The 27794-nt window shown below is 38.2% G+C and overlaps 1 protein-coding gene across 8 annotated transcripts; it reads left to right on the top strand.

Annotated features, from left to right (window-relative positions):
* The first annotated feature begins 200 nt into the window (after positions 1–200).
* On the top strand, positions 201–27794 carry LOC117410569 (E3 ubiquitin-protein ligase RNF19A-like). 8 transcript variants are annotated; one of them, XM_034017201.3, is made up of 10 exons: positions 203–323; positions 8411–8474; positions 10272–10829; positions 13750–13955; positions 15521–15668; positions 18786–18849; positions 22336–22450; positions 24032–24163; positions 24994–25204; positions 26206–27794. In XM_034017201.3, the coding sequence occupies exons 2-10, from the start codon at positions 8440–8442 to the stop codon at positions 26390–26392; spliced, it is 1656 nt and encodes a 551-aa protein (XP_033873092.1). In that variant the 5' UTR covers positions 203–323; positions 8411–8439; the 3' UTR covers positions 26393–27794. The 8 variants fall into 8 exon arrangements, with proteins under 8 accessions (XP_033873088.1, XP_033873092.1, XP_033873086.1 ...); XM_034017195.3 differs by having other exon boundaries at positions 204–323; positions 18786–18948; positions 26206–27792; XM_034017196.3 differs by having other exon boundaries at positions 205–323; positions 18786–18948; positions 25015–25204; positions 26206–27792.

The following is a 27794-nucleotide window of genomic DNA, read 5'->3' as shown; positions in this document are numbered from 1 at the left end:
AGGCGTCTGCTAAATAAACAAATAATAATAATAATTATTATTATTATTATTATTATTATTATTATTATTATTATTATTTACTAATCTACTAACAACTGTTACGTATGGCACTCGCGAGAGTAAAGGCACTGGGGAAAAAACAATCCCAGACTATATAGTGTCTGTCAACAGCACCAATAACTGAAACGCATCCGTGGATTTGCACACAAAGCGAAGACGTTTTACAGCAAGGGGCGGATTTGTTTTGGAAGCTCAGCTGTTGAATGGGCGGAGCCAGTTACAGATTGAGAACCGCAGCAAAGAGCGCAGATTGCAGGGGAGAGGTAAGGTCTATATTCGCTGCGCTACATTGAGATAAATGCATGATGAAATGTGCAATGCATCACGATGCGTTTTCTATATTTGTTGTTTTACCTAAAACCAAATGAATGCATCTCTTTGCTTAAGGGGTTATTTTTTTTTTTTTTTAAACAATGGAGTAGTTGGAGGGGGGTAAATCTGTTAACCTTGCCACTCCCTGCATACGTTTACCCTGTGATGCTTTGACCGAGCTACCTTATTAAATATTAATAAGACAGTCCTTAATATTCAAAATTTGATAGGTGTTTATTTTCACATTTTACCCAGATGGATATTGTTCATGACATAATCTATTAATACAATTATTTGGCGCAGCAAGTACATCAACGATAACATGTGAATAAGTAGAGATATCACTAGGCTGCTGTATCATTATCAGGTTGTAGACATCGGCAGGCAGGGATTGGAGGAATCGCCCGAACCGCATGTTAATCACAATAGTAATTGCATATTGAAACGAGACATTTTTACGTTTTACAGTGTTCCCCTTTACCTTACTTGCTTGATTTTTGTGTATGCATTGGTACTGATGTAGTATCCAACACTGCCTCCCCGTATGATAGAGCCTCCCGGAGGCATTATAATATGGAACTAACCTGTCTGATCGTGCTACCGAACGCATTATAATAGGGAGGCACTATGTGATATGCAATACTGTCTGATGCTTCCTCATGTTGGATAATGCTACCAGAGGTATGACCGTGATTTATGCACGGTATTATTAGTTTTATCATATAATAACTATCTTAGAAGTAGAGGTCTTCAATATATAGCTTTTATTTTTTTTTTATAAAGAGACACTCATCAAAACATTAATTAAAAAAATAAAACAACAAACAATGTCGTGGAAGATTTAGCACTGAATATACATCTCCTCTACTTGTACCAAATAATATATCGAGGGCTTCTGATTTTCGGTGTTTTCGTCGTGTTTAACTACTCCCCTTTTAAAATGAGCCTAAACACTGTTTACTGCGTTTTGGTTTCTGAATTAAAACGGAGAAATTTGTTGATTGTGAAATTAATTTGTAAAGGAGAGGCGAAGGCACAGGTGGTGTTGTTCATCCATCAACAGTCCAAAGCACCTTTGACCATTGTTCCATAGTTCAGTTTCTGTGTTCTTGTGCATATTTTAGCCTTTTAGTCTTGTTCCCCTTTCTTAACAGAAGTATTCTTACTGCAACACATCCTTTAAGTCCTGATTTTAAGAGTGACCTTCGTACTGTTGATTTGATGGACAACGACACCTGTGCCTTCTGCCAGTTCTGTATTCTCAATTCAACATGTGTCTTCTTTCTATTCCTTAAGGATATTATCCTCAAGTATTGCTCATCCTTGTTAAACAGCTTTTTGGGTCTTCCAGTCCTGGGTTTGTCAATTACAGATGATGTTTCTCTGTACTTGTTGATTATGCTTTGGATACCACACCTTGAAAATCTAGTGATGCGAGCTATTTCACTCAATGTTTTTCCTTCTTTATGCAAGTCACAGTTGTTATAATAGTAGAAAACACTACTGGAGGCTTTCAGTAAATTGTTGATGCTTATAATGCATCAACAAGTCTAAGACTTTTGTACAGCAGTGTGTGTGTGTGTGTGTGTGTGTGTGTGTGTGTATATATATATATATATATATATATATATATATATATATATATATATATATATATATATATAATGGCTGAATATGCATATTTTGAACTTATACTACAAGCATTGAGATATCTAGCATCAAATCACTTTTTCATATTTGGTAGTCCCAAGTAAATATTTTTCTACCGGATCTCATTTTGGAATCTTTCTTGCATTCGTTCAAATCCAACAACAGAATTACCAGGTGAATCGGACAGTTACAAATTACACTGCATTACTAAGCATGTGTGGAGCTTGATCTAAAGAAAGTAATTTTCAGAATTCAGTTGGATGCATTACAACTTTAGAAGAATAGTCTAATAAAGTTTCTTCAAGCTGTAGGGGAATTCAATGTCCGTGTACATTCTTGCTTTTCAATCTCCCACATTAGTGGTTTGCTGTATTGCTATCTATATCTTTAAACATGTAACCATAGGATACACATGGGGTACTAAATAGAAACGTAGTAGAAAGTTAAACAAATGTATTTATGTTGAAAATGAGTGGTGCCATTTTGGGGAGGTTGTCAATTTGATATCAGAAGAGGTAAACAGCAAAAACGTGGTTACGATAAAGACTATAATTACACAAGGCAATTAGACAGGGAATGTCCCTACACATTCTGTACTCAACAGTATGTCAAACCAGGCTTAACCAGTAGTTCTTCTTAATGAGATTCCTGTGTAATTTAAGTGGCATTGTAATGAAATTATGCAAATTTTCATCTGTTTCAAACTGTGGTCTAGCAGGGGAGTATGACTAAGCAGAAGTGAGATTTTTTTTAGCCTCTTTAAATGGATTGGACTCCTTGTGTGAAAAGCATTACTTCACACTACAGATTAAAAAAGGCAAATTAATTAGTTTTGAGTGGTCTTACGTGTAGCATGTGCAAACATTATCAAATAATCAAAATGCATATGAGGAAAATGCTTACGGCACAGTATCCTAGGGGACTTGTCTAGTGCTGAGATCCTTAACCAGTACAATACTATTCTTAATAGCAGATTTGACTTTTGTCAATAGCAGCTAAAACAGGAAACCCTTATTTGTTTAAAAACCACCTTTAGCCATTTGCTTCTTTTCCTGAAACTTCATGCAAAATTGTGGGAAGTTTTTTTTTTTTCCAGCTCATTAAATATATATAGTCTTTAAATGGCTAATGGCTTCCAATTATGTCTGAACTTTAAGGCTCAGGGAATTAATAGGAACCTTTATCTCATCATTTAAATAATGAAAGGTAGCTAAATCGAAAGTATAAACAACAGTAATACTAAGCCTTGCTTAAATGTGAGATTAGTGTGTGATTATGATTCCTTTTAATAAAATCGTAAACTTCATTCCAAGGTTTGTAGAAGTGTTGTATCAGCTAGAAAAATGTAGCATGTCTTAAAAAAGACTTGTAGCTACATTTACTAATTTGTCATCCCTAACTAAATTGGAAGTGTTACGTTAAATAAAAACAAAAATGGAAGACTTTATGCTTTAACAGGCATACTGCATGCAATGCTGCTGAGTTTTGTTTTGTAAATTAACCTTGGGTAAGGTGAGTCAGTCCCTAAGAACAAGCAACACAAGTTCTCCGCACTCACTGGTTCAATTTTGCAATTATAGAGAATAATTTGCACTATGCAAGGAATGCAAGCAAAATGACATGGTGCAAAGGAACAGCAAATAAGTGAATTTTGTTTTTGTTAGTACAGCTTGTCAGGCTTTGATATGGTCATTCCAATTACCACATTTTTAAAAACATTTTCCATCAAATACCATTACGGTAACTACTACACTGATACCTTCTTCAGAAATCTGAAGTTGAGTCCACTGGACACACCTTGCCTCCTCGGACGAATAGTTACACTTAAATCAGTTGAAGCCAATATATCACATTGGTGGGAATTTTCAAAACCAAAGTTACAGACCACATCAACTCTTGAGGCAATAGACTGTAAAGACTTTTGAAGCCTGATGTCATGAAACCATTGGACTCCCCCTGCCCATACAAATGTGAAGGTTAATGAAGATGGTAACTCAGCTGTAATAAAACCTACCTTTAGTCCAGGCTTATGATCTGTTTTTTCATATCTGTTTTGCTTCTGCCAAAAACTATGATTGTGTTTTTCAGCAACCCATACTGAATTATTGTTTGAGGCACAGAACTTTGCAGTGTTGGATTTTTCAAGTTGCCTACCTGCTCTTATGATCACAGTACATATACAAGGTTAACATAAAGATCTATTCCACTATTCATTTAAATATTAAATGTAAATTAAGTATTGCTTGGAGTTTTGGGAAGATTGTGGTATTCTAATTATAAAGATAGGTAACACATTCGTAACTTCCAAATAGCCCTAGTTTAATGTTTTCTACAAAAATAGCTGCCTTACCAAAATTGGCATTAGAACTTATGTAAAATGAATAACAACACATGATACTGTATTGGACATATGCATTATACGATTTGCAACATACAGTACTAGACTGACCTAGCCCATTAAAGAAAGTGCTGCTATAGGACTACCATCCTCCATTTATATCCACCTGGCCATCATTCTCAGATAAAATCAATACTGACATAATGATTGTCAAGATTTATGAAAGAAATGCTTCATTACTGAAAAAAAGCCAGTTCCATTTAGTGATTTAATCCTTCCACATTAGAAACTGCAGCAAACAAAGACAACCCCTCCCTCAAAAAGAGCGAGCAATTTAATAAAATGCCAATTGGAAAGCTGCCATAAGCGCAGTGTGATATAATGGATTTGTCAGCAGTGTAGAGTAGTGGTTAGGGCTCTTGACCGGAGGGTTGTGGGTTCAATCCCAGGTGGGGGACACTTTTTATTTTATTGTGTTACATGTTCCCATGTGTTGCTACAACTGTTTACGCAAGGTATGTGTATTTTTTTTATTTTTTTTTTACATTTTGACAACTTTTTTAAACTTTTAAATTGCATTCCCTGCCTCAAGATGGCTTCCCATGTACCCGCATGGACATCTCAGAACTACATTTCCCATCATCCTCCTGCTGGTAAATCCATCTCAGTTACATATGTGAGCAGGAGGATGATGGGAAATGTAGTTCTGAGAGGTCCATGCGGGTACATGGGAAGCCATCTTGAGGCAGGGAATGCAATTTAAAAAAGTGGTCAAACTTTTTTCAAAACATAATTAAAACAATACACACACTTTAAATAAACATTTGTAGCAACACATGGGAACATGTAACACAATAAAATAAAAAGGTCCTTATGTGCCCTTTAACTTCAGATTTCTAAAGAAGTTACCAGTGGAATAGTTAAACCTTGAACTTCAGGAAATAAAACATTATACAGAACAGAGAACTATGTTCAAATTATATTACCAAAGAAATATTGAAGGTGTTGGTGAATTTATTACATTTAGACGTGGTTTATCTTTATTTTATTAATGTAAATTAAAAGGTCATGCTTGTTAAATCTACAACTACAATCTATAATGAACAAATTGCCCAGTCAGGGGAATCGCTTCTGATCTCCATTTGCAGTTACAAAAACAAAAGATTTTGAGCAGTTTTGTACAGTTTTGTGTATGCACCAAAAAATGTTAGATGTAGATGAAATGAAAGCCAGGATATACTGTAAATGCTTTTGTGTAAACTTTTACTAGTTTGGACGTGAGACATTTTGGTCTCAAAGGTTCTCGTCTTAGTAAAATATCAATGACACTTGCCAGTTGCCCAGAAGCTGTATGGGTTTGGTGGAAACAATCCTATGTAACTTTGTGGTTGAAAGCACGTAATGCTTCAAACAAACCAAAAATATTTTGAATAATATGGCATGAATAAGATAGCTGATTAATGGCTAATACACTTTTTAAAATAAATATTGTTCATATATACTATATCCTGTTTCCCAGATATGGACACGGGGGAAGTTCTGATGATCACGACCATGACTTTAATGCGTAGGTCCTTTTTAGTATTTTTAGTATTGTAGTGTGCATGGGGTTAGGGGTTAGGGGTCAGGGCAAGACATAAGCCTGATATCAGCTCCTGCAAAGGAGCTGGCTCTTTTGTACAGCGATATCGGTGCTATGCTTCAGTGCGGAAGGTCCCGGGTTTGCTTCCCACCTCCGCCTGTGAGAAACCCTGCCTGTGGGAACTGAGATTGTTACAGTATTTTAAAATAAGCATTTTTTTCTTTTTTCTACTTTGTGTGGATGCAGAGGATGATTTTGTCTAATTTATGGGTTTACATTTTTTCTGCATTTAATTAAACAATTTTCTGTGGTAGGAGAGTTCATTGTATACAGCAACTCCAAAACACATGTACATGTGAAGGCCCTTTAAATATTGAATTGTAACAGATTAACTTACTAAAGCAATGTGTATTAGAGCCGGCACCCTGATGCTTCATGGATTTGTATACCATCCTCAATTATTGCTCTCATAATCTTAATTTGATATGAAGGTGAGCTAAATTGGAAGAGCCGAATATCATTTAGATTTCAACCAGCTTTTTATGGATGCTAAATTCAGATACATTATTGGGACCACTACATCTGTCTGGGAAAACAGTGTTTGAGAGACAGAGTTAATAGAGGAATACAATAATAATTGCCTAATTTCCCAATTTAAATACATAATGAGTACAGCCTAATGGTGAGGCATTTAATAGATTCATAGCTTTTCCCCTAATTTCACAATTTTTTTTTAAAGGCTGTGAGAACAAGTAACATAAAAGTGAAAGGGTTCTTGAGGCAACGTTTAAAAATGTGCATGATTATTCTTTGTGTTTGCCTGCTAACGTTAAAGGGGAATTTGCATTTAAACCTCAATTCTGCTCCATTTGTTAACTATACTGTACACTTTATCTTGGTATCCCCCTCGTGTCAGTTTGTGTAAACACATGTACAGTACCTTAAGAGGCCTGGTTCGTGAATAAGGGCCACTTGTTTACTTTGATTGGAATTGTATTAAAAAAGGGCTTATTAGCGAGGTGGAGAGTTCGTCACTGGATGCAGGCATAATACATTCAGTACTCCAAACTGGGACCGACCAGCGACCAAATTCATGACAAAGGAACACAATTGATGAAACGTGTTGGTTTGGTCACAACGTCCACAATTTCTATTACATTGTGACATAATTTCATGTGCATTGCAAGAGCTCAAGGGCGCCAGATGCCTGCAGCACTGTAGTTGGAACATGCAAATACTGTAGCTGATAAGACAAGCACAGATTTCACATGTTTTATTATTATTATTATTATTATTTATTTCTTAGCAGACGCCCTTATCCAGGGCGACTTACAATCGCAAGCAAATACAAAATTTATGTGCGATTGCAACTGGATATGTTGTACACTTGTATGTCATATCCCCAATCCGATCTGAATTCTAGTCAGCATGTCCACACTAATTAATAAAGTTGCAAAGAATGTAAAACCTGAAAGCTTAATAGATTTGTTCTTCTGGCACAATGGTTAACTACACTAATAAACCATGCTTAAGTGTGCTGGTTTACTGTCTATTGAGCTGAGAGTTCATATCTGGCACCATATCTAAACTCATAATACATTTGCTGCAAGGTTTTGGAATCTTTACCTGCCTTGCTCTCCTGCTGTGCTTGATTATAGAATAGCATGACCTTTAATCTACTCCACAGTAAGGCACTTTCCTCACTCTGGCATTCAATATAAAAATACACTGACTGGCCAAAAAAAACAAATAATGAACTTAATAGGTTTCAGTGGAACATTCACATGTTTTGCAGGTCCCTGTGATCTACCATGCCTTGCTTGCAACCAGAGAATTGCTGTATGTTGGTGGTTTTCTGCATACATTGCTATTCCAGGAACACCCATGTCTTGGTCAATACGTTGCCAATGCTCACATCCACCTTCTGGAACAGGCACCCACTGCCATGCCTGTTGTGAAGTCACTAAACAGCCTGTGTTTGTCTAGTGGATCACACAACACCTCACATGGCCTTTTACATTTGCATACTTTGCTGATAAGGGATTTTCTAATTTTACTTAGATGGCTGCTTTTTTGTCTTCATTTTTTGACCCTCAGTGTTGAACCATGCTGGTTGGATTTCATTAAGTAATAGCTTTTGTGTACTCTAATGCCAAATTGAGGATAGATGTATTGATCAAAGGACAGAGTAAAGAGGCAATCAGACAGTGGGATTTTTGTCAGATTGTCACTGTGAAAATTTAGCTTTCAGTTTTATGATACTGTTGATTTAATGCGAAACACGTGTAAAAAACAAAATTGAAAGGTCCCATTGACATGGCATGTCTATTTCTATAGACGTCCCACGTAGAATATCTTCTGTGCTGGTATTTCTAACAGCTGGGATGATGTGCATGTTGTTTTAACTCATTTTGTGAGTTCTCACCTGTCAGTCACTAGATCATCATTATTTCTTCTCCATATCACAGTCTGCCTACAAAGTATTCCCACTTACTAGATGAGGAAGCCAAATCTTGAGATATCTGGAAGAGGGTAAGTAAAGCAGTAGACGATATATTGTCATTGAATAAGGGATACATCTCTTATAGTAAAATTGGATTGAATCACTTTAAATTAGACCTCTTTAAAGCAGACAGAGGAAAATGATACAGCAGAAGCAGATTTCTCTGATATGAGATGGTTCAGTGTTAACCCTGCTTTTTATATGTTTTAATAGCAAATAGCTCTTTTATCTTTGATCTCGGCTTTCCTTAACTTTTAATTTAAGATTTGTCTGTCAAAAAACTAAAGATCGACAGGTCTAATTTTAGTAAAGTATGTTTGTGCGTTCAAGCAATGCATTACCTCCTGAAGAGAAGTTATCAGCAACAGGCTTTATTGATGTTGGTATGTATTTTCCATAATCATTACAAACTTCTCACCTCACATCTGTAAATCAATCTGCTCGATTTACCTATACCACATGTAATAGACTGCTAATGATCATGCCGATATAGCCATGCTGTGCCACAACGCAGCACAAAGAAACCATACCATATTGATTTTCAGCTGTGCTTTATTCTTAATATTGGTACAGTGGACTACAAAAATTTCATACCTAATGCACCTCTCGGAATTCCCGTTTCCCTGAAAGTCGATTCAAAGTGGTGACAATCAGCCACCGATCTCAGCCGCTTAATATTATTCTCTTCCGCAACCTGTTTCTCTCTCTTCAATGCAAATGACAATCGACCAAATGAAGGTTGGTTATGAACGGAACAATATATTTGGCATTTTTAAACTTGTATAATATTATGAATAAAGATAGGGTTATAGAGTCTGTGTGTGGGTTTTATCAACATTTGTAGTGTTTAAAAAGACCTTGGCATACAGGCTTGTGGGCAGCCCTTTACATATGAAATAGGTACTTTCTACATCGATACAATATCTTACACTGTTCTCTTTGTGGAACCTGTTTTTCAGCATTGTGTATTTTAGTGGTGGAAAATATCCTTTAAAAAATGATTAAAAGTAAAATCCTAGCTAAAATAACTGAGCGGTGTTTTCCAGTGGGGTCTCAATTAAATATAAAGAATATTAAAACAACAGGCATTCATAATGACAATTAGCAAAATAATAAAACAACAATGAACTGCAGCTAGCAATACAAAATGAAGACAGAGGCAATTTGAAATAGTGATAATGCAGCAAAAGTGAGAAACAAAGGAAGGTCATTTTTCTCTCTGACTTGCTTATAGTTGATAGACTTTTTTACAGTATATTAATAAGTAATATTTGAAGCATCAGTAAACATGTGTTTTAAAGGGATGGAGATGGAAATCTGGAGAGACACTAATGTCAGTTATGAATGTTGCTTGCTCAGTGTCATGGTAAGGTGGGGAAAGAGGTTGAAAGCAACAAGAGGATGACAGCAGTAGTGGCTTGAATATGATCATCCGGCAGTAAATAACTGCTTTGGGGAATTTAACAAGGCCTTTGAAAAATGCTTTACTGTCACTTTGATTTTCTTGTTGTGGAGTTTGCCTTTTATTTATTTACAGGGTCATGCACAGCGATTGGAAGCAATAATTTAGTGGCAATGAATAAGGTTAAATGTGCTGCTGTTAATTAAGAACAATATCCTCCAGATAAAATGAATAAGCGCTGTCTCCCACTTGCAAGGATTACCTCATTCTTGGAGCGTCTCCTTTTTCCGCATTAGCCCAATTCAAGATGCCTCACTTCAGAGCTACAGACTGTAATATAGAAGCTTCAGATGCTGTAAAATCCTCCTAATGCCACAAAACATAATTCTACCACTCCCCCTCTTTTATGCTGATGCCAATCCAGCTTCCCGAACTACCGCCAGACAATGAAGAGGCCCAAGCAGCATCAGCATCTAAGCTTCTTCAGTTTCTTCAGCCGGAAGCCCAAATCCGACCCCAGACTGGACAAGGCGGCAGCCCAGGAGGACAGAGTGCCCCCCAAAGGCCGAGATGAGATTGCTATCACACTGACGCCCACCGAGCATGGAGACAGGGGTGTCGTCAGAGAAGAAAGGGGAGAAGGCGGGATTGGTCTTTCATCTGCTTCCTCCAGCCACGAGCAACTGCTGCCCTACCTGGAGTGCCCCCTGTGCCTTCTCAGCCAGCCACGGTGCCACTTCCCCCAGCTCTCGTCATGCCCCCACCGCTCATGCTCCGACTGTCTGCACCAGTATCTGCGCATCGAGATCACAGAAAGCCGGGTGTGCATTGCTTGTCCCCAGTGCCCGGAGATGCTTGCCCCAACCGATGTCCGCACTATCCTGGGTGAAGAGGCCTTGCTTGAGAGGTATGAGGAATACCAGCTGAGGAGGTTCCTGGCTTCCGACCCTGATACCCGATGGTGCCCAGCACCAGACTGCAGGTGGGTGTTTGGCACACATATTAAAGGGTTATACTGGCCAAAAACAGACACATTGTAGTGTTGTAGTGCTCAAACCTTACCAGGTTTTTTTTCACAGGAATCCAATGGAAACTATTTAAAATATATGAATGATTGCTGCTAGACCAGAATAAGAATGTAGAGCCATAGGATCAGTGAATAAATCCTCTTATTTTTGAACATCTATTTACTTAATTATTATTATTATTATTATTTATTATTTATTTCTTAGCAGATTTATAATTGTTACAAAATATCAAAATACAAAATATCACATTATAAAATATCACAGTACAAAGTATCACATTGTAAAGTATCACATTACAGAATATCACGTTAGAGTAACATATTACAGATAAGAGCAGTTGTAAAGTACAGTAAAATCAGTAGAAAAAAAAGATCAAGTTCAAATAAGAGCAAAATAAAGAATACAGTAAGTAATTACATTTAAGAGCGAGTTCAACTAAGAGCAGTTAACTTAGAGTAAAAATATTTGCATATATAAGTAAAGTCCAGTAAGAGCACATAGTAAGTATGATAAATGGATGAGATGATTTCAAATAAGAGCAATTACAAAAACCGTGAATACGGATACCTATAAGAGTAAAATCAAATACGAGATACAGGAAGTAGTTATAATTAAGAGCAGTAGTAGAATACAGCAAAGTATGGAGCAGTTCAGTGCAAGTACAAGCTGATGCAAGTACTGGTACAGTTGGATACCATATAGTCCAGTGCAGTTGAGAGTTGTGAGGTTTACAGATACTGTCTGAACAGGTGTGTCTTGAGTTACAAAATAAAGCCATTCATAAAAGATTGCCAAGCATAATTCGTTTACTTGTTACTGCATGGTAGAGTCATGAGAGCACTAACATGTATGCTTTCCATTATCTCAACATCTTTTTAAGGTTGCCAGTATTTCCTAATATAAAGTATGGGCATTGTCAAAATGTAACATGTTTTATCAGCACAAAACAAAATACATGGAAGCACTTTACATGCATGATTCTTAAAAGGGTACTTGACATGATTTTTGATTTATGGTTACTTGATATTGCATTTTGCTAATTCATGTGTGTAGATGTGACTAATATAAAACTGTAGAACCCTAAAAGCATTCCAGGCTCAATGGGACAAGGTTCAATTGTTCTATGTAGCAGTGTGGCCACTGGCATGCTATAACACCATTCAGCATTTATAATGTTATCTGTACATTTCATCACACGATACAGGACTCTGCTGTTTTTTGTTTTCTTGTACAATTACTCCACTGTTTCACTTTAAGCCAGTTCCCACTGGACTGCAGTAATATCTTTCAGTGGACCCAGGCCCTACTAGATCTGATTTGCTAATTGTTTTTAATGGTCATAGGCAGGGGGGTTAAATTCAGGCCAACATGATTGGATTGTCCATGGCAACCTACTGCTGACTGGTCAATTTTGAACAGGGGATATTTTTTCAGGTCAAACAAGGTTAAGGGCAGAAACTTGCTGTGGTGTGTAATGTACTGTTACAATATAGCTGCTCATGGATTTTTAAACAAATCTGCATAGTAAGGCATGGAACTGCTCTAAGCTGTTGTTGGCTTCATTAACTGTTGTTGGTTTAATTTATTCATGAAAACAGACTTATAAGAGTAAAAACAAATACAATGTCAAGCATGTAAAGGAGAGATTAGGCTGTGGTTGTATAGAGAATAGTAGATTCTGAGGGGATAACCGTCTGGGGATAGTTTGCTTCATCACACTTCAACCGTCTGCCACTGGTATTGTGTCGAAAGTGATTTGATATCAATCATGTTCATTTCCATTGGCAGCAGCTCAGTATATCAACGCAATTTAAACTGGGACTCTGACAGTACAAGTTTAAATACAGTGTGCTGTGACTTAAATATATATCAGGAAACTATTGCAGTTGGTTAATTTTTAAATGGCAATTGTACGAAACGTGATTCATGGGGATCTTTTGCGTAATGGCCAGTTGTTGATCTGATTGCAGCCCTGGTCTTGGAATGGAATGAGATGAGATTGATTGTACATACTGGTTTCATGGTGCAGATGGAAACATGGCATAAGAATATACTGTAGAATATATTTAGTTTAGAGAATTAATTCACTACTCGTTGGTATTCATGTCGGATGTTTTTAAAAGCTTAGTCCACATTCCCATTGCAACATGAATATGATTGAACTTGTAATTTTTAGATTATGGTTATACATTCACTAACCATTTTTAATCATCTTTGTACAGATATCTAAGAACACCATGTAACTGCAGTAATGGCCTGAGTCCCCTTACAGCACAGATGTTGTTTACATCTTGTCTAAACAGTGGCAGTATCAGAAAACTGATTTCTTTTTCTGCATTGACTTTTATCTGATCAGAACATATTAGACATTCCCTTTGCTTGCTGCATAATCTGTGCTTGGTATGTTGTTTCTCCAGCATTTGTAAATCTAATAATATCCTTAATCAATCAAATTGTTCACATGAACTTTATTTAACATTATGACACATGGCCTTGATTTATTTAAATCATTTAATGGTTCTAGACTGTTGTGGGTTTCTTTAACAGACTTTTAAAAAAATGGCATGGGCTCTACACACAAAGCATTGACTCGTGAGTTAAATGACTGAACATGCCACACAGCAATTGATGTTTGTTTTACAGAAAATAATATAATTTTACCTTAAAAATATATAGATACCTAATATGGCTGCCATATTGTGTCATGGGATTTAGATTGCCTACTTTATACATAGACACAAAGCATTAACTATGACGCTATTTAAAGGATTCTAAAGGATTTAATTAAGTCTGTTATTCATCTGTTTTTTTTTTTTAAATAACTTAATAATGCTGTGCCACAGGGGTTAATATTTTCTTTTTTTTTTTCTTTAGCTATGCAGTGATAGCCAATGGCTGTGCAGAGTGCCCAAAGCTGAGCTGTGGGCGGGAAGGCTGTGGGACCGAGTTCTGTTACCACTGCAGACAGCTGTGGCACCCAGACCAGACCTGCGACCAGGCCCGACGGCAGAGGTCCCACAATGCCTCTGGAAACAATGACGCTGCCACAATGTTCACTTTTAATGAGGAGACAGGCAGTGGTACTCTTCATTACTTGATTTTCCTCAGTCAGAGTTTTATATCCATTCTGTCACATTTTAATGCAAATTGTTGTTATCATGTAAATCTCTGGAGCATAAACTACATACGGTATATGCTTTGCTGCTAAGTGGGTCTGTTTTTGGTAAATTACTTAGATAAAAACAATCAATGTGATTTCATAGTTTAGTCAGGTGCTGCTTCTTTAAGTAAGATCAATTGAAAATACATGAACCAGGTTCTTTGCATTCCTGGGAGATCCACTCAACAGTTTTATACAAAGAAGTACATCACTAAAATGATAAAGTTAAGCTGTATTCAAGAATTTTTTTTCATTTGACAGAAAGACTAACATAAGCTCAAGCTTGTAAATGTCTTGTGATGTGTTAAGTGGATTGAAGCCTCTGTCAGCCAGTCAGCATTTTAGCTTATAGAGACCATTCTATTAGCTAAACTTACAAGGCATGAGTCCTGGAGCTCCCAGATTTGAATATCAGAATGGTGTGCCACAATCAACTCAAAACTTTGGGTTTCATTACTTACATGTTCTTTCTGAGTTAGCTGTTTTTTTTTTCCATATGAAGCTAGAGTGTGCTATCCTCTATATGCTTGTCACAAAGACGGCCGGAGTGAGTGGTGTCAGACCAGATGCAGGAAATAAACAGACAGAGATGTGTGGTTTGGTGAAGCTGAGCGAATGCTTTCGCTCAGCATTTAATAAACAGAACAGAAAATAAAAGGTTGGAACACAAAAACAGGACACGGCACTATACGCCAAAATAAAAAGACAAACAAAAACGGACCAAACAGACAAAACACGATGAGCTTCTTTTAACGATTATTTTAACAATTACTTTTCTCCTCTCTCTCTCTCCCGTTCTCCACTCACCGAACACCCAACCCTGAGTGACAGAAATGTGCATCTATATATACTGTTGTGCTGGGATTCAATTACTAATTAATTACTAACTTGAATCCCAGCACGTGAATTAGTTAAGTGTACTCCCGTGACCACACATTATATTTTACCAGCACGTGAAGTGATTTGTGCCCTCCTCGTGCCTAAATATAAATCTACATTTTTAAATACACGTGAAACACAGACCCGTTTATATCCCGTGCACCAATGAATATACATCAACATTAACACACACACGCACCATACAACACATAATATGCACACAGGGGCGGGGCACATTGCCACAATGCTGTACCATAGAACAGGCAAATAACTGGGGGTACTATCTGATACTCCCACTGCTGGTAAAGGGTTGTGTTGAATATATCAGGCTCCTCTGTTAGTTAGTGCTGATGGTCACAAGGTCCCTGGTTTGAATCCATTCTATAAAACCTATATTACTCCACAAGTAGAGGTAACAGTAAGCCAAATACCATATTCCGGCTACAGCCACATGGTGGCAACTGGTCAGAATACAATATATTCCCAGATACATATGTTCCTACAGCATCCGTCACGTGTGCCAAACTACATATTAGTGTTACTTTTGCAAGCAACATAGAATTACATGATGCAAAGATGCCTAACCCTAACTGATTTCTCTTGCAGAGGTTGAGGAAATCAAAGCCTGCCCACGATGCGGGGCTTACATCATGAAGACGAATGATGGCAGCTGTAACCGAATGAACTGCACTGTTTGTGCCTGCCAGTTCTGCTGGCTGTGCATGAAGGAGATTACTGACGTGCACTACCTTAGGTATGTAGAATAATTGACTATAGAAAAAGGACGGATGGTACAACCAATGTAGCTGTTCAGAATTCACTTCCAAATATGCTACTTTCACTGTAGTATATATCTTTAAGGATTTATAATAATGATAATTAGCCACTCTGGACATACCGATGCAGGTATAGTGTCTTAGAGAAAAACTGTCTGGTCTCACAAACAAAAATTAGCTCTAATCTTAGACTACCTAATGTTGATTTACAGTAGGTAATTAGTCCAATATTATTGCTTATCAGCAATAAATATATCTGCACTTTCAAAAGACCTTTCAGTAAGTCACATGCAAATAAGGTTACACATGCGCATGGATTTGTAAACTGAGAGTACTTGTAGTTGAGGCCATGTACTCAATTGGATGTTCTGGGTATTGGTGCTCTTTCTTATGTACATAAATGATGTTGAGAGAGAGAGATATAGATAGCAATCCTGTGAGTTTGTGTACAACAACAAAGCTAGGGGGGAGTGGCAGACACATATGGGTGGCACAGGAAATCCAGTGATTTAGACTGCAAACGGAATTGGACATAAACATGGCAAATTCAATTTATATTAATAAATGTAAAGTGTTGCATGCCGATCACAAAAATGTTGGATTCAAATACCTAATGGGTGGCCCTAAAGTATAATAAGCCTGCTAAGAGAAAGACCTTGTTGTAGTAGACTCATTGCTTACAGCAAACCTACAATGTGGCCATGCAATTTAAAAGGTTAACAGAATGCTTGGCTATATTGTCAAAAGATTGGGTTTATTACAAATTTCTTACAGCTGCCACATACAAAAAGGATGTTGTGGCTCTGAGAGAGATCAGTGAAAAACAACCAGACTAATCAGGCTAGGGGTAAAAGGTTTGAAAGGTCATGAAGATATGCTGAGGAAACTGAATCTGTTTAACCTAGAACAAGGAAGACCCTGAGAAGTGTTGATACAGTCGCAGACAAGAGTAATGGCACCCTGTGATTATTATACCAGAATTCAAGGTAACGGATTAGACAAGCATTTAGTAAACTTTAACCACTTTTTAATAAATGTGAGTATAATCAGGGCCGTAGTCAGCCATGAAAAATCACAGAGGCACTTATGTAGTAAGTTACAGTGTCTATCGCGGGCAAGCCCCCAAACCCCTACCTAAAATGACGTAATAATATTCACAACCCGGGTCCTGTAAACTATTGTTAGAATTGTTAACATTTGCATAACTAGGTCTGCTAAACTGCAGTTTACATGCTGCTTCCACTAACAGTTTAGAATTGGAATGTTAATAAGATTGGTTTGCTAAACTGCGGGCTACCAAGGGAATTTATTATTCCTTATTATTAGGCTGATATATACTTTATTTTAATCGGCATTAAAAAAATGGATTGGAGATTTCTTTTAACCTTAATGGTCAGGGCTTAAATCTCTGATAAAGGACCTTGATTGTTACCTTTTTTTAATTTAGTTGTCGTCAATTGTTTTTATCATTTTTTCCCCCAATTTGGAATAGCCAATAATTTTTTAGGCTCAGCTCACCGCTACCACCCACACGCTGATTCGGGAGTGGCGAAAACGAACAGATGCTGTCCTCCGGGCACTTCTTTTTCACACTGCAGGCCCACTTTGCAGCCACCTCAGACTACAGGGGTCGCTGGTGCGCGGTGAGCCGAGGACAATCCTCAGTGATTTTATTTTAGCTGTTCGGACGATTCTCCTCCCTGTAACTTTCTTTGGACGTCTATGTCTGTCAAGTGTTTCAGTTGAATTTGTTCTGTGGTACTTCTTGATTTTTGCTCTGATTGTGGATTTTGGTATTCCATATTTCTTTGATACTGTTCTTTAAGCATTTCCTTTGTTGTAGTCTGCTATGAGTCCTTTTCTCAAATGTGAATCCAACTCCTTTGTCTTGACCATCATCTGCTATGCTGCCAAAATGTTTTTCTTCACCAGATGTTGGAAATAATGGTTGTCATAGAATGAATATATATATTTTAATTAGTTCTATTCATTTTTTACAGACTTATTGCAAAGATACTTTTTTCATGAACAAATATTTGAAATTGCTTAAGTGCTTTTATTTTTTTTTTTATAAAGATTGTTTGTTAAACTACCAAAAATTGTGTATTCTGGTCTTTGTCATATTAATTACTGACTAACGTTCACTAAATGCTTGTATTTAAAATGTTTTCTTGAACTATCTTATATTAAGTGTAGGGTGCCAATGCCTGCGACTGTAGATTTTAAAATCCTAAAAGGAGTCGACAAAGTCAGTAACCAAGTTAACCCTAGTCAGTATTTGAAGTGCAGCACTAGAGCACACAGTCGGAAGTTGAGTGGAAATAGATTTAGGACAGAGGGTTGTAGACATTTTTTTACATAGGGAGTGGTGAGTGTATGGAATGGGTTACAGAGTCACTTTCTTGCTGCTGAGTTATTTGGCTCCATTAAGATCAATCTAGATTAAGTTCTGGAATCAATTAGCTACTAGAAATTGGGTGAGCATGATGGGTCACATTGCCTCCTCTTTTTATTCTTATGACTATAATCTATAGGTTCAAATGTGTATAAATCAAGTTTATGTAGAGAGACCGATCATCATCATCATCATCATCATCATCATCATCAAGCCAGCACTGAGGGTGGCCATGGGCCTGTTGGCTGGCTTCATTTAATTCAGTCATTAATTCATTCATTAATTTATCATTAGCTCTGAAGGCGGCGCCAAGTGATTTCATGGATGAGGCAATGAGATATCATGCAGATCTTCACACTAGCATCCCATAAATTGCTTGGCAATCCTATGGGAAAAAATCATTCAAACAACATTTTAGTACTCTTCAGAGATAAGGCAATTACTTTATTTATATTGTTTCACAAAGTGGATTCTGTTCCTATCCACAATTCATCACTAGCTGTCTGGTATCCCCTTCCATTATCCCCTTCCATATATTAAAATGGTGATATGAAGTAAGCAAAGAGCAATACCCAATCCCACACCCAATAGGCAATTCTGTAGGGGTCATTTCAAAGTGCTCTACACTAAGAACAAGAAAGTCAGTGAGAAGGCTGGGGGTTTCTTGTACCTCATTCTGTCTATTTGATTCTCTTTGCAGTCCTTCTGGTTGCACGTTCTGGGGTAAGAAGCCCTGGTCTCGAACAAGGAAGGTTCTCTGGCAGGTGGGCATGCTGCTAGGAGCGCCAGTGATCATTTCTCTCATTGCAGGCCTCGCCATTCCAGTAATAATAGTTGGGATACCGATCTATATGGGGAGAAAGGTAAAGGTTTTCAATATTCATGACTTCCATTTATCATGAGTTGCACGGAATCCTATTAAAACAGATCCATGCCAGGTATTTTTTTTTTTTTCTCAGTTGTAAACCGTAACAGTCTGCTCGTTCCAGTGGAACAACCTAGTTAAAGGGCTGGCTCCCTTTCAAGTATGAAATGTAACCATTATCGAATGGGTATTTACCTCCTAAAGATCCGAATCCTGAATATTGTATACCAAAGCCGCTCTTTGAGCCTGTGGTGGAGCCTGCCTGTCGTGCTGAGTTTTGGTAGTTTCAAATGTGTCATCATAACAACTAAGTCCCAAGTCCCATATACAAGTTCATAACCCCTCAGCTCCAAGCTAGTGCCATTGAAAGCCCACATTGTTATTTTTTCTCTAGATCAATCCTCAGAGAATGCACAATTGAAGAAATAGCCATATGTGGTACTTTAACCTCACCAAAGTGGCCATAAGCAATGCTCGAATGCATGACAAATGCAACTTCAAAAATCTGCCAAAAATCCCAAATCCCCGGATACCAACATATTCTGTTTGATGCTTGTAGATCTCATCTATCCAAACATATCTTTGGGTGTTTTTTTAGAGTCCCTCCACGCAAGTTATTATGGCCTAAACTTGGTACAAATAGCAAAAATTCTAATTTCAAGGGTGTTTAATGACCAGTGGTGGGACTTGAAACCAAAAGTTTTTCACTGAATTTGGAAGAATGGTTCCTAAGGTTCTTACAGCATACTTACATTTTAGGACCCGCATCCACTACAGGGTAAAAGGTTAGGCTGAAGTTCGAATAAATCTCGTCAGTTACCCCCCGTCTGGCAATTTTCAAGAAGCGAGTAGGGTGCTGCTAGTATTTTGTTCTGAAAAGCCCTGTTCAATACGAGTAGAACGAGTTGCTACACATGATGGTAGCATCTAAATTGCGCCCAGGGTGATTTTTCTGGTCAAAGTCCCTTTCTTACTTTAGGTTGACCTTTGCAAGGTCACAGGTCGAAGGGGGAATTTAAAAAAAAACATAATGGCTATCATTTCTGAACTCAGTGTGTCTGAAAAACCCCAGGTGCATTTTTTAGGCAAATCTGAGGCGGACAGGTAATGGCACTGATTGAGCTGGCATGGAATGACCCATGCCTTAGTACACCAGTGGCTGAGGCAACTGTTATACACCTTCCCACCGCTCACCCTGCTCCTGCTGTGTCTAGAGAAAATCAGGCAGTACTGGGCCAAGGTGATCCTAGTAGCCCCACATTTCTAAGTAAACAAATAATAATAATATTGGCCCAGGAGAATCTGGTTTTCAACCCTGATGCAGCTCCTGAGCGACCAGCCGTGGAAACTGCCGATGCACCGCGACCTGCTTAGTCAGGCACAGGGGAACTAATAGCATCCCGACCCACCGAGCCTGCAGCTCTGGGCCTGGCCCCTAAACGGTTGCATTTGGGCTTTCCAATAGTGTCATTGACACCCTGCAGAATGCCAGAGCAGCATCCATGTGTTCCCGGTATAGGTATAAGTGGAGGGTCTTCCAGACATGGTGTCTGCCCCGTGAGTTCCACCCCACAACCTATAACATGGCAGTTATACTGCAATATTTGCAGGACCTTTTTGACGAGGGGAAATCCCCCTACACGTTAAAGGTCTATCTGGCAGCTATTTCAGCTGGCCATGTCAAATCTGACTCATCTCCCCAGGAGCTCACATCCGGCTGAGGCAATTATTGAAAGGGGCTTGCCGCCTTTGGCCGCCTATGAAGGACTGTGACAGGATGGCGCAAGGGATGAGGCCCAGAGACAGACTGCAGTTCAAACAAAATACTTTTAATAAATAAAAGACACAAAATAAACAGGCACGAGGGCCAAACAAAAAGGTTCTTAAACACAAAGACAATAAACACAAAGTAAAACTTACAAAAAATAAGGCTTCCAGGCTTAGCTTTGCCTTCACTGGATTGCAAAATGAACAAAAAACAGCACACAAAGAAAACCACCCTTGTTTCCTCAGCTACCTCTCCTTACTGAGGCACTGAGGCCTCCTTTTATGTCAGGTGGCTGGGTGTTAATTGATTGATTGATTGCTCCCACCTGACGCAATAAACCTGGGCAGGGAGGAGAATTTAACCCCATCCCTGCCAATATTTACAAGGGCAGAGCCCTGCTCTGCCACAAGGACATTGTCCCTTGCTGGAGGCTAAACATGGTGCTTAATGCACTCATGAAGCCTCCATTTCAGATGAGCTCACTATCGCCTCTGCAAAGCAAGTGAGTGAGATGCAGGCATTCTTGATAACCAACAAAGGTCACGCGCCATACCAATCCTGGATTTTTGACGAAGACTTCCTTGTCAACCAGTCTGTGGAATTGGAGGCTTTCCATTCAGCTCCTTTCCAGTCTGACAGAGAGCGACAGTTCCATATGCTCTGCCCAGTGCGGGCCCTGGCATACTACGTTGACAGGACGAAAAGCTGGAGGCAGTCTGAACAATTTTTTGTCTGCTATGGGGTCAACTTGCCCCTTCCAGAAAAGCTAACTGCCCATTCCACCAGGGTCATGGCAACTTCGTGGGCTTTATTCCAGGGTGCATCTGTCAGGGACATATGCAGTGCGGCAGTGTGGGCTACTCCCCATACCTTCTTTAGGTTCTACAGACTGAATGTCGTGGATCCTCAAAGCCCTGGTTTTGGAACTAGAGTATTAAGGGTGGCTTCCTAGTCGACCCTTACAACACAGGCATAGAGGTGAGTTTCTCCCTCAGTTTTTTCACCCTAGCTAATTACTGGAGTTCCGAATGGTAATGCACAGCGCAGCCTCTTGGCTTAGCCTTGTAGCATTCCCGTCATCTACAATCTTGCCTTGCGACGGCTTTGGTACACTCACCCATTCAGTATAGTTACATTTCATACTTGAAAGGGAATGTTAGGTTATTATCATAATCGTGGTTCCATGATTGCAGCAGGCTTGAAGGAAAAATGACATGGAGATCTGTGAGCACAGTCCTTTTGTGCCCTCGGGGACAAGGCCACGACAGTGTCACAGGCTCAAAGAGCAGCTTGGGTATTCCATTTTCAGGATTCGGGTCTTTAGGAGGTAAATACCCATTCAGTAATGGTTACATTTCTATTTCAGGGAACCAGGGTTATGATAATAACCTAACGTTATTTTTCATCACTGTCAAATAATATACTATCTCCCAGGTATCTTGTTGTTAAGTCTGGCCACTCCTCAAATGAAGCCTGGCTCATTTGGCATGCTCTCAGTCGCTACTCATGTATTATTTTAAACACACTGACATACCTTTCAGGGGACTGAGTCACCTTGCTGTGCCAGGCAGCTCACTGCTGTGCTTTGGTCCTTTTTTTTTTTTTATACTTTCCCAGGTCTACAGTCGATGTAAGAAAAACAATATCTCAGGAAGTAAGCAGTACCTGACTGTAGCCAGTGGGGTTGTCATGTCAGTGTTTGTCTCTCCTGTCATAGCAGCTGTGACTGTGGGTAAGTAAAGACGGTAAACCCTTTTTCTCTTTGTTTGTCACTGTATGACTTCTCTGTTGCTATGAGATTCCTATCCAGTGAAGACTATTCTCCAGCGAATCTGTGGGCTGGCTGTTATGCTTTACACACACTTTGCTTGTTACAGCACCTGCATATCAGTCATTCATTATCCTACTATTGCTTGTCCTTACAGTTTCCTCTCATACATTGACTTATTGAACAGTTTACAGACTATAGGAGAATAAAGTATTGGGATTTGTTTGCACATTCTTTACTATGTAATGGAGATTTCATGTCTATATAGTTTTTAGTGGTTGAACAGTTTCATATGTCTCATATAGATCATCAGCATCAGTGCGGTCCATCGTTAGACCACTGCAGGACAAGCATCTCATGTTTTAGTCCCATCAATCATCTGCTGTTAACATGGAACCATCTCATTTCTAGAGGAAAACAAGATGTCTGCAATTTTACGGTTCAATGTTCCCTACTGTTCATGAGGCAATAGTCCTGAAACAAAGACTGACATTTCACACATGTTCAGCAACTGATGTGTAATATGAAAGTCACTGGAATGGTTTGTTTTCTCTCTTAATCTCATTTGCAGCCTGTGAGGCATCATTATTCACTATGGTTCTGTGAAATCTTACAATAAAAAAATGAGACAGCTGTCATTACTTATTTCTTTTAAAACTGATTTACTCTTTTAAAGGGGCTTAATCCCTCTGTTTTTACTCTTGTATCAGTCTAAAGGGCTGATTTGGTAAACCCTCTCCAGGTAATTCAGTTGAATGTTGTTAGCCATCTATTGTAAAGTGCAGTCCCTGGATAACCATGTGTAGGTGGTGGGTGCAATCCAAGGTGATTCCTCAGTGCTGTGTTTCAGAATGTTTGATCAACTCAACAGTTTGTCTTTATTTTGAGGCTCACAAACTATGTGTACAATTTATATTGGCCCAATGTACTGTATACCTTATTATCCCACACAGGGATGGATATCCCTGGCAAATAACAGAGACACCTTTATGTACACACATACATTTGTAGGTATGATTGTTACATACTAATTGAAATCACTGAGGGCAGTCTCTCAGATAGAGGAATGAGTAACTACAGTAAACTGTCAGTGTGTGTGTGTGTGTGTGTGTGTGTGTGTGTGTGTGTGTGTTTAAGTGACACAATGTTCTCTATAGAAAAATTGACCTGAAATATCAAATTAATTGAACATATTTTAAAATATATGAAAGAAATGTATGAATAGTATCCATTACATTGGCTTTAATGTGTAAAAATAATCCCACAAGATAAAACACCACTGATCAACAAGTGCCTTTGAGTGAGTACACACTACCAACGAATTTACAAAATACAGTAAAGTGTGTATCACATTTTCTGTTCTAATGTACATCGTTATCTACAAAGAGCAGAATTCTTTTATCTCTTTCCTCAAGGTTGAGAACCACAGAGCGGATCGCTTTGCAGTTTAAGTTAGCGTTTCCCCTATCTAGAAACCTGGCAGAATTAAATAGGAGAAAATGATTAAGGAAGACCTGTAAAACAATGTCTTTCTTTTCCTGTCAGGCGTGGGAGTCCCGCTCATGGTAACTTACGTGTATGGCGTGGTTCCCATGTCCCTCTGTCGAAATGGTTGGTGTGGCGCTGAGAAGGATCAAGCAGAGCCAGGAAAAATACATTTGGAAGATTTAGCTAACTGTAAGTGTTGCACCTTGCCGATCTTGAGATCTTCTATCTCGTTTTGAAAGTGGTTTGGGTTTTTTACAATATCAATATGTACCTGCTGAAAAAGACAAACCCAGAAACTATGTGCTGCAAAATCATATGGCTAAAATGTATTGTATATCCTCTGATAAATGAAATCCCTAACATGCGTTCTATGATAGTTGCATCTCCTTTTGACTGTTAGAGGTTGTATGGTGGCATTGTAGTGTACTGGGCCTGCTGTCACAATCTGAAGTGGATTATTAGTAACTAGTTATTTCCTTGGCAATGGGACTTTTATATTGTAATATATGTAGGGCTCCTGTTTCCACTGTTTAATTTTATACATTTTCAGGCTTTTTGTAGGTGACCAAAATGTAATGTTTCTTTTGGCTTTGCTCTGGTAATACAGTAATTTAGAAGAATATGTGTTATACGTCATCTTTTGTTTTGTACTTAAGAACAAGGAATAGTGTTTAGAATGTTTAAACACTGAGGACAATCTATCTATCTATCTATCTATCTATCTATCTATCTATCTATCTATCTATCTGTGTGTTCAAGCAAATTAAATTATTGTATTACATTATTTTAGAAAATGTGATATTTCTTACATCCACTAGGGGTAGAATGTTGCAGAGGGACAGGTTAATGGTTGCAACCTGGTCTACCTAATGTGCTTGAACTTGAGGCCACAGGGGTGACTAGAATACATGAGACAAGATAACACATTTACGTAAAATATTTTGTTAAGTGTTTTTTTGTTTAATTCTTTGATGTTTGAAACCATTAATTGACCATGTAAATTTAAACTTCTTTTTAAGATCTAATGTTCTCTTATGTAGTCAGTGACCACTGGACTGGTAAACCCTACCCAGCGGTCAGTGAAGCAAGTGTCCATGAAGCGACCACTCTCCCCAGTACCAGCAGAAGCCACCCAGACAAGGAAAGTAATAAAGAGCTGGACAACCAATCCGCGAGCACCGTGGCCCTGGCAGGAAGCATGTTCAGTGAGACACAGGACCCCTCCTTTTGGTAAAATTCCTGTTTCATTCAATATGCACACAGAGCAAAGTAATATAGCACAAACTGAGACATAACTCATTGTTGGGTATCTGGTTGGAGAGTTCTTTAAATTTACTTTACTTGGAAAAAGAATCTGCTGCCCATAATAACAGCAAAGTACAGGTGAAAGGTGATCGTTGATAACCGGGGTTATACATGTATGAAGTACTGGAATGTTTCCGAAAAAATGTTGGTGCAGTAATGTTATACAGCCACTATGTATGTACTATACTGTAATTATATGTGTATGACCCTAGAGGTATTTGCACCATGGAGTTACATTTACAAGATAAATTCGATTATTTGAACTCCTATGCATTTGTGTATGATTTCATCTTAAGCAATATTCTTTTTTGGAATAAATTAGGACACCTTGCAGTATGTTTCATTGTTTCTCCCTAGAATCCTCCTCTTTCTGTTTTCTAACAGGTCCATACCAAGTGTGGCTCATTGAAGTAACTGAAGGTCTCCACATTCTCTATGTCTTTTACATACCTTGTATTATATATACTCACTGACACAAAATGGAGTACACTGTTTGCATTGCCCCTGCAGACAATACCTTGCACAGACAATGTCTTCATAGCATCTGCTGTGTGCTTCTGAAGGCCAAAGGGTAAACGTTTCCCACCTGTGTGAGATACATTGAATGAAGAATATACAAATGGATGTTAAAGCCTCATATTAACATACCATGCCATGCTTCATGTGGATGGAGGAAATAAATAATGAATCTGGAATAGTTTATTTGGTCTCTTAACCTGAAGAGCCACTGCTTTAGAGGAGGAGTCTATTTGTTTTCAATGGAACATACCACTTATTTTTCCTGGCAGGTTAACCATTGTGTTTTCAAATCTCAAAAGCAGATGGTACCTGCAGCAGATTATGCAAGGGACTTCATTGTTTACGCAGCACTTAAGTTACATACAGGTGAGGTTGCACAGATCTTATGCTGTTCTCTGTTGTTCCAGGGAAGGGAATAACATCGAGGTGCAGGTGGAGATTGAAGCTCATCCAAGGGACGGTCGAGAGCAGAGCCTCAGCAGTATCCTGTCGAGCCAGAGCCTGTCAGTGGAGTCCCTGGGGTGTTCCAGAGAGCAGCTGTGTGGAGGCGAGCTGAACCGAGGGGCTACACCTGAAACAATAAACATTGTTTAAAATGCCCTCAAAAACAGCTTCATCCTGGCAGCCAGCAGTGTTACCTTTGGCTGCTTCAAACAAGCCTCCAGTTTTACAGGAGTTTGAGAGCTGTTGTCTCATTCAAATATTTGTATCCTCTGTTTTTTTTTTTTAATTATTATTATTTAATATTAATAAACAGTGTTTGCAGTTTTAATTTGAATTTAAGTTTTGTTATCATCTTTGCATAAAAAAATAGTTCACTGCATGAGTTCTTTTCATGCAAAGAAATGTAGCCTGCTCCTTAACACAAAGATATACATAGAATCATATATAACTCGACATTTAGCAGAGACTGTAAGTGTATACTGTAACAGTACCAATGACTCCTTCTCTGTCACATGGAAACTGTCTTGGGTTCTCAGCTCCTATTTGGGAGGTAATTTAGGAAATATGGACCACTGTATCCATAGCTTCACATTGAAGATCACTGCTGTAATAATTAACAATAAAGATAAAAGAAAAATATATATATATTGTTTTAGCATGTTGTGGATGCCGTTGGTTTTTTTTTTTGGTGATTTGGGAACACCCCTATGATAGCGTATTATGGCAAATAATGGGTTGGTTTTACCACGAGAAATGTACCATGGAGTTCTTGATTATAGTGTTAATGTAAGTTACTCTTGTTTCATTATGAGGTATGCATGAAGATTTACTAATATTAAGTCTGGGTGCATCTAGGTAAATCTAATGGTTTATCATAGCTTTATAGTACCCAGTGCTGTTTTCCCACAGCGAAATTGCTAAAAAACCTGCCTTGTACAGAACATTGTCTCTACTTCTACTAAACACTGTACAATGGCAGGGACTACAATTTTTCCACAAAGATATTGAAAAGTCTAACTGCTTCCTTATTAATATTTAACATAATTCTAAGATCATTTTAGATACTGGAACAAACCACTTGTTTGATATTATGTTTATTTTAATTTACCTGGAAATGAAAATGTTTCTCCCTCGTGGTTTAATATTTATAATACTGATAATATAATACTGAGTCATAATAGATGATTTATTGCATTAAAGAATCTTAAAACAAATATCTGAGCATTGAGTATCATTGTCAAAGCTATGATAAATAGTGGTTTTAATGTGTTGTCAATGGAAGGAACACCAAGTTATTTTCCATTGTTTCTTATCATGAGACTGATCATGGAACATCATAAACCATGGTCTTCAATGTGGTTCTCACTTAGCACTAAACAACAAAAAGTTGAATCAGTGAAATAATGTACTGTGGATTTTTTTCAACTCTGATTCATTACTTTGAGTTGGTTATGCTACTTAAAACATTTTAACTGAAACCCACTCAAAATGTCTGTTTGCCCCTTTAATAAAAAATAAAAACATGTATTACACCTTTTTAATTGGCTGACTT

This window comes from Acipenser ruthenus, chromosome 6 (genome assembly GCF_902713425.1).
Source record: "Acipenser ruthenus chromosome 6, fAciRut3.2 maternal haplotype, whole genome shotgun sequence".
NCBI lineage: Eukaryota > Metazoa > Chordata > Actinopteri > Acipenseriformes > Acipenseridae > Acipenser > Acipenser ruthenus.
This window is presented reverse-complemented; position numbering and strand designations above follow the sequence as displayed.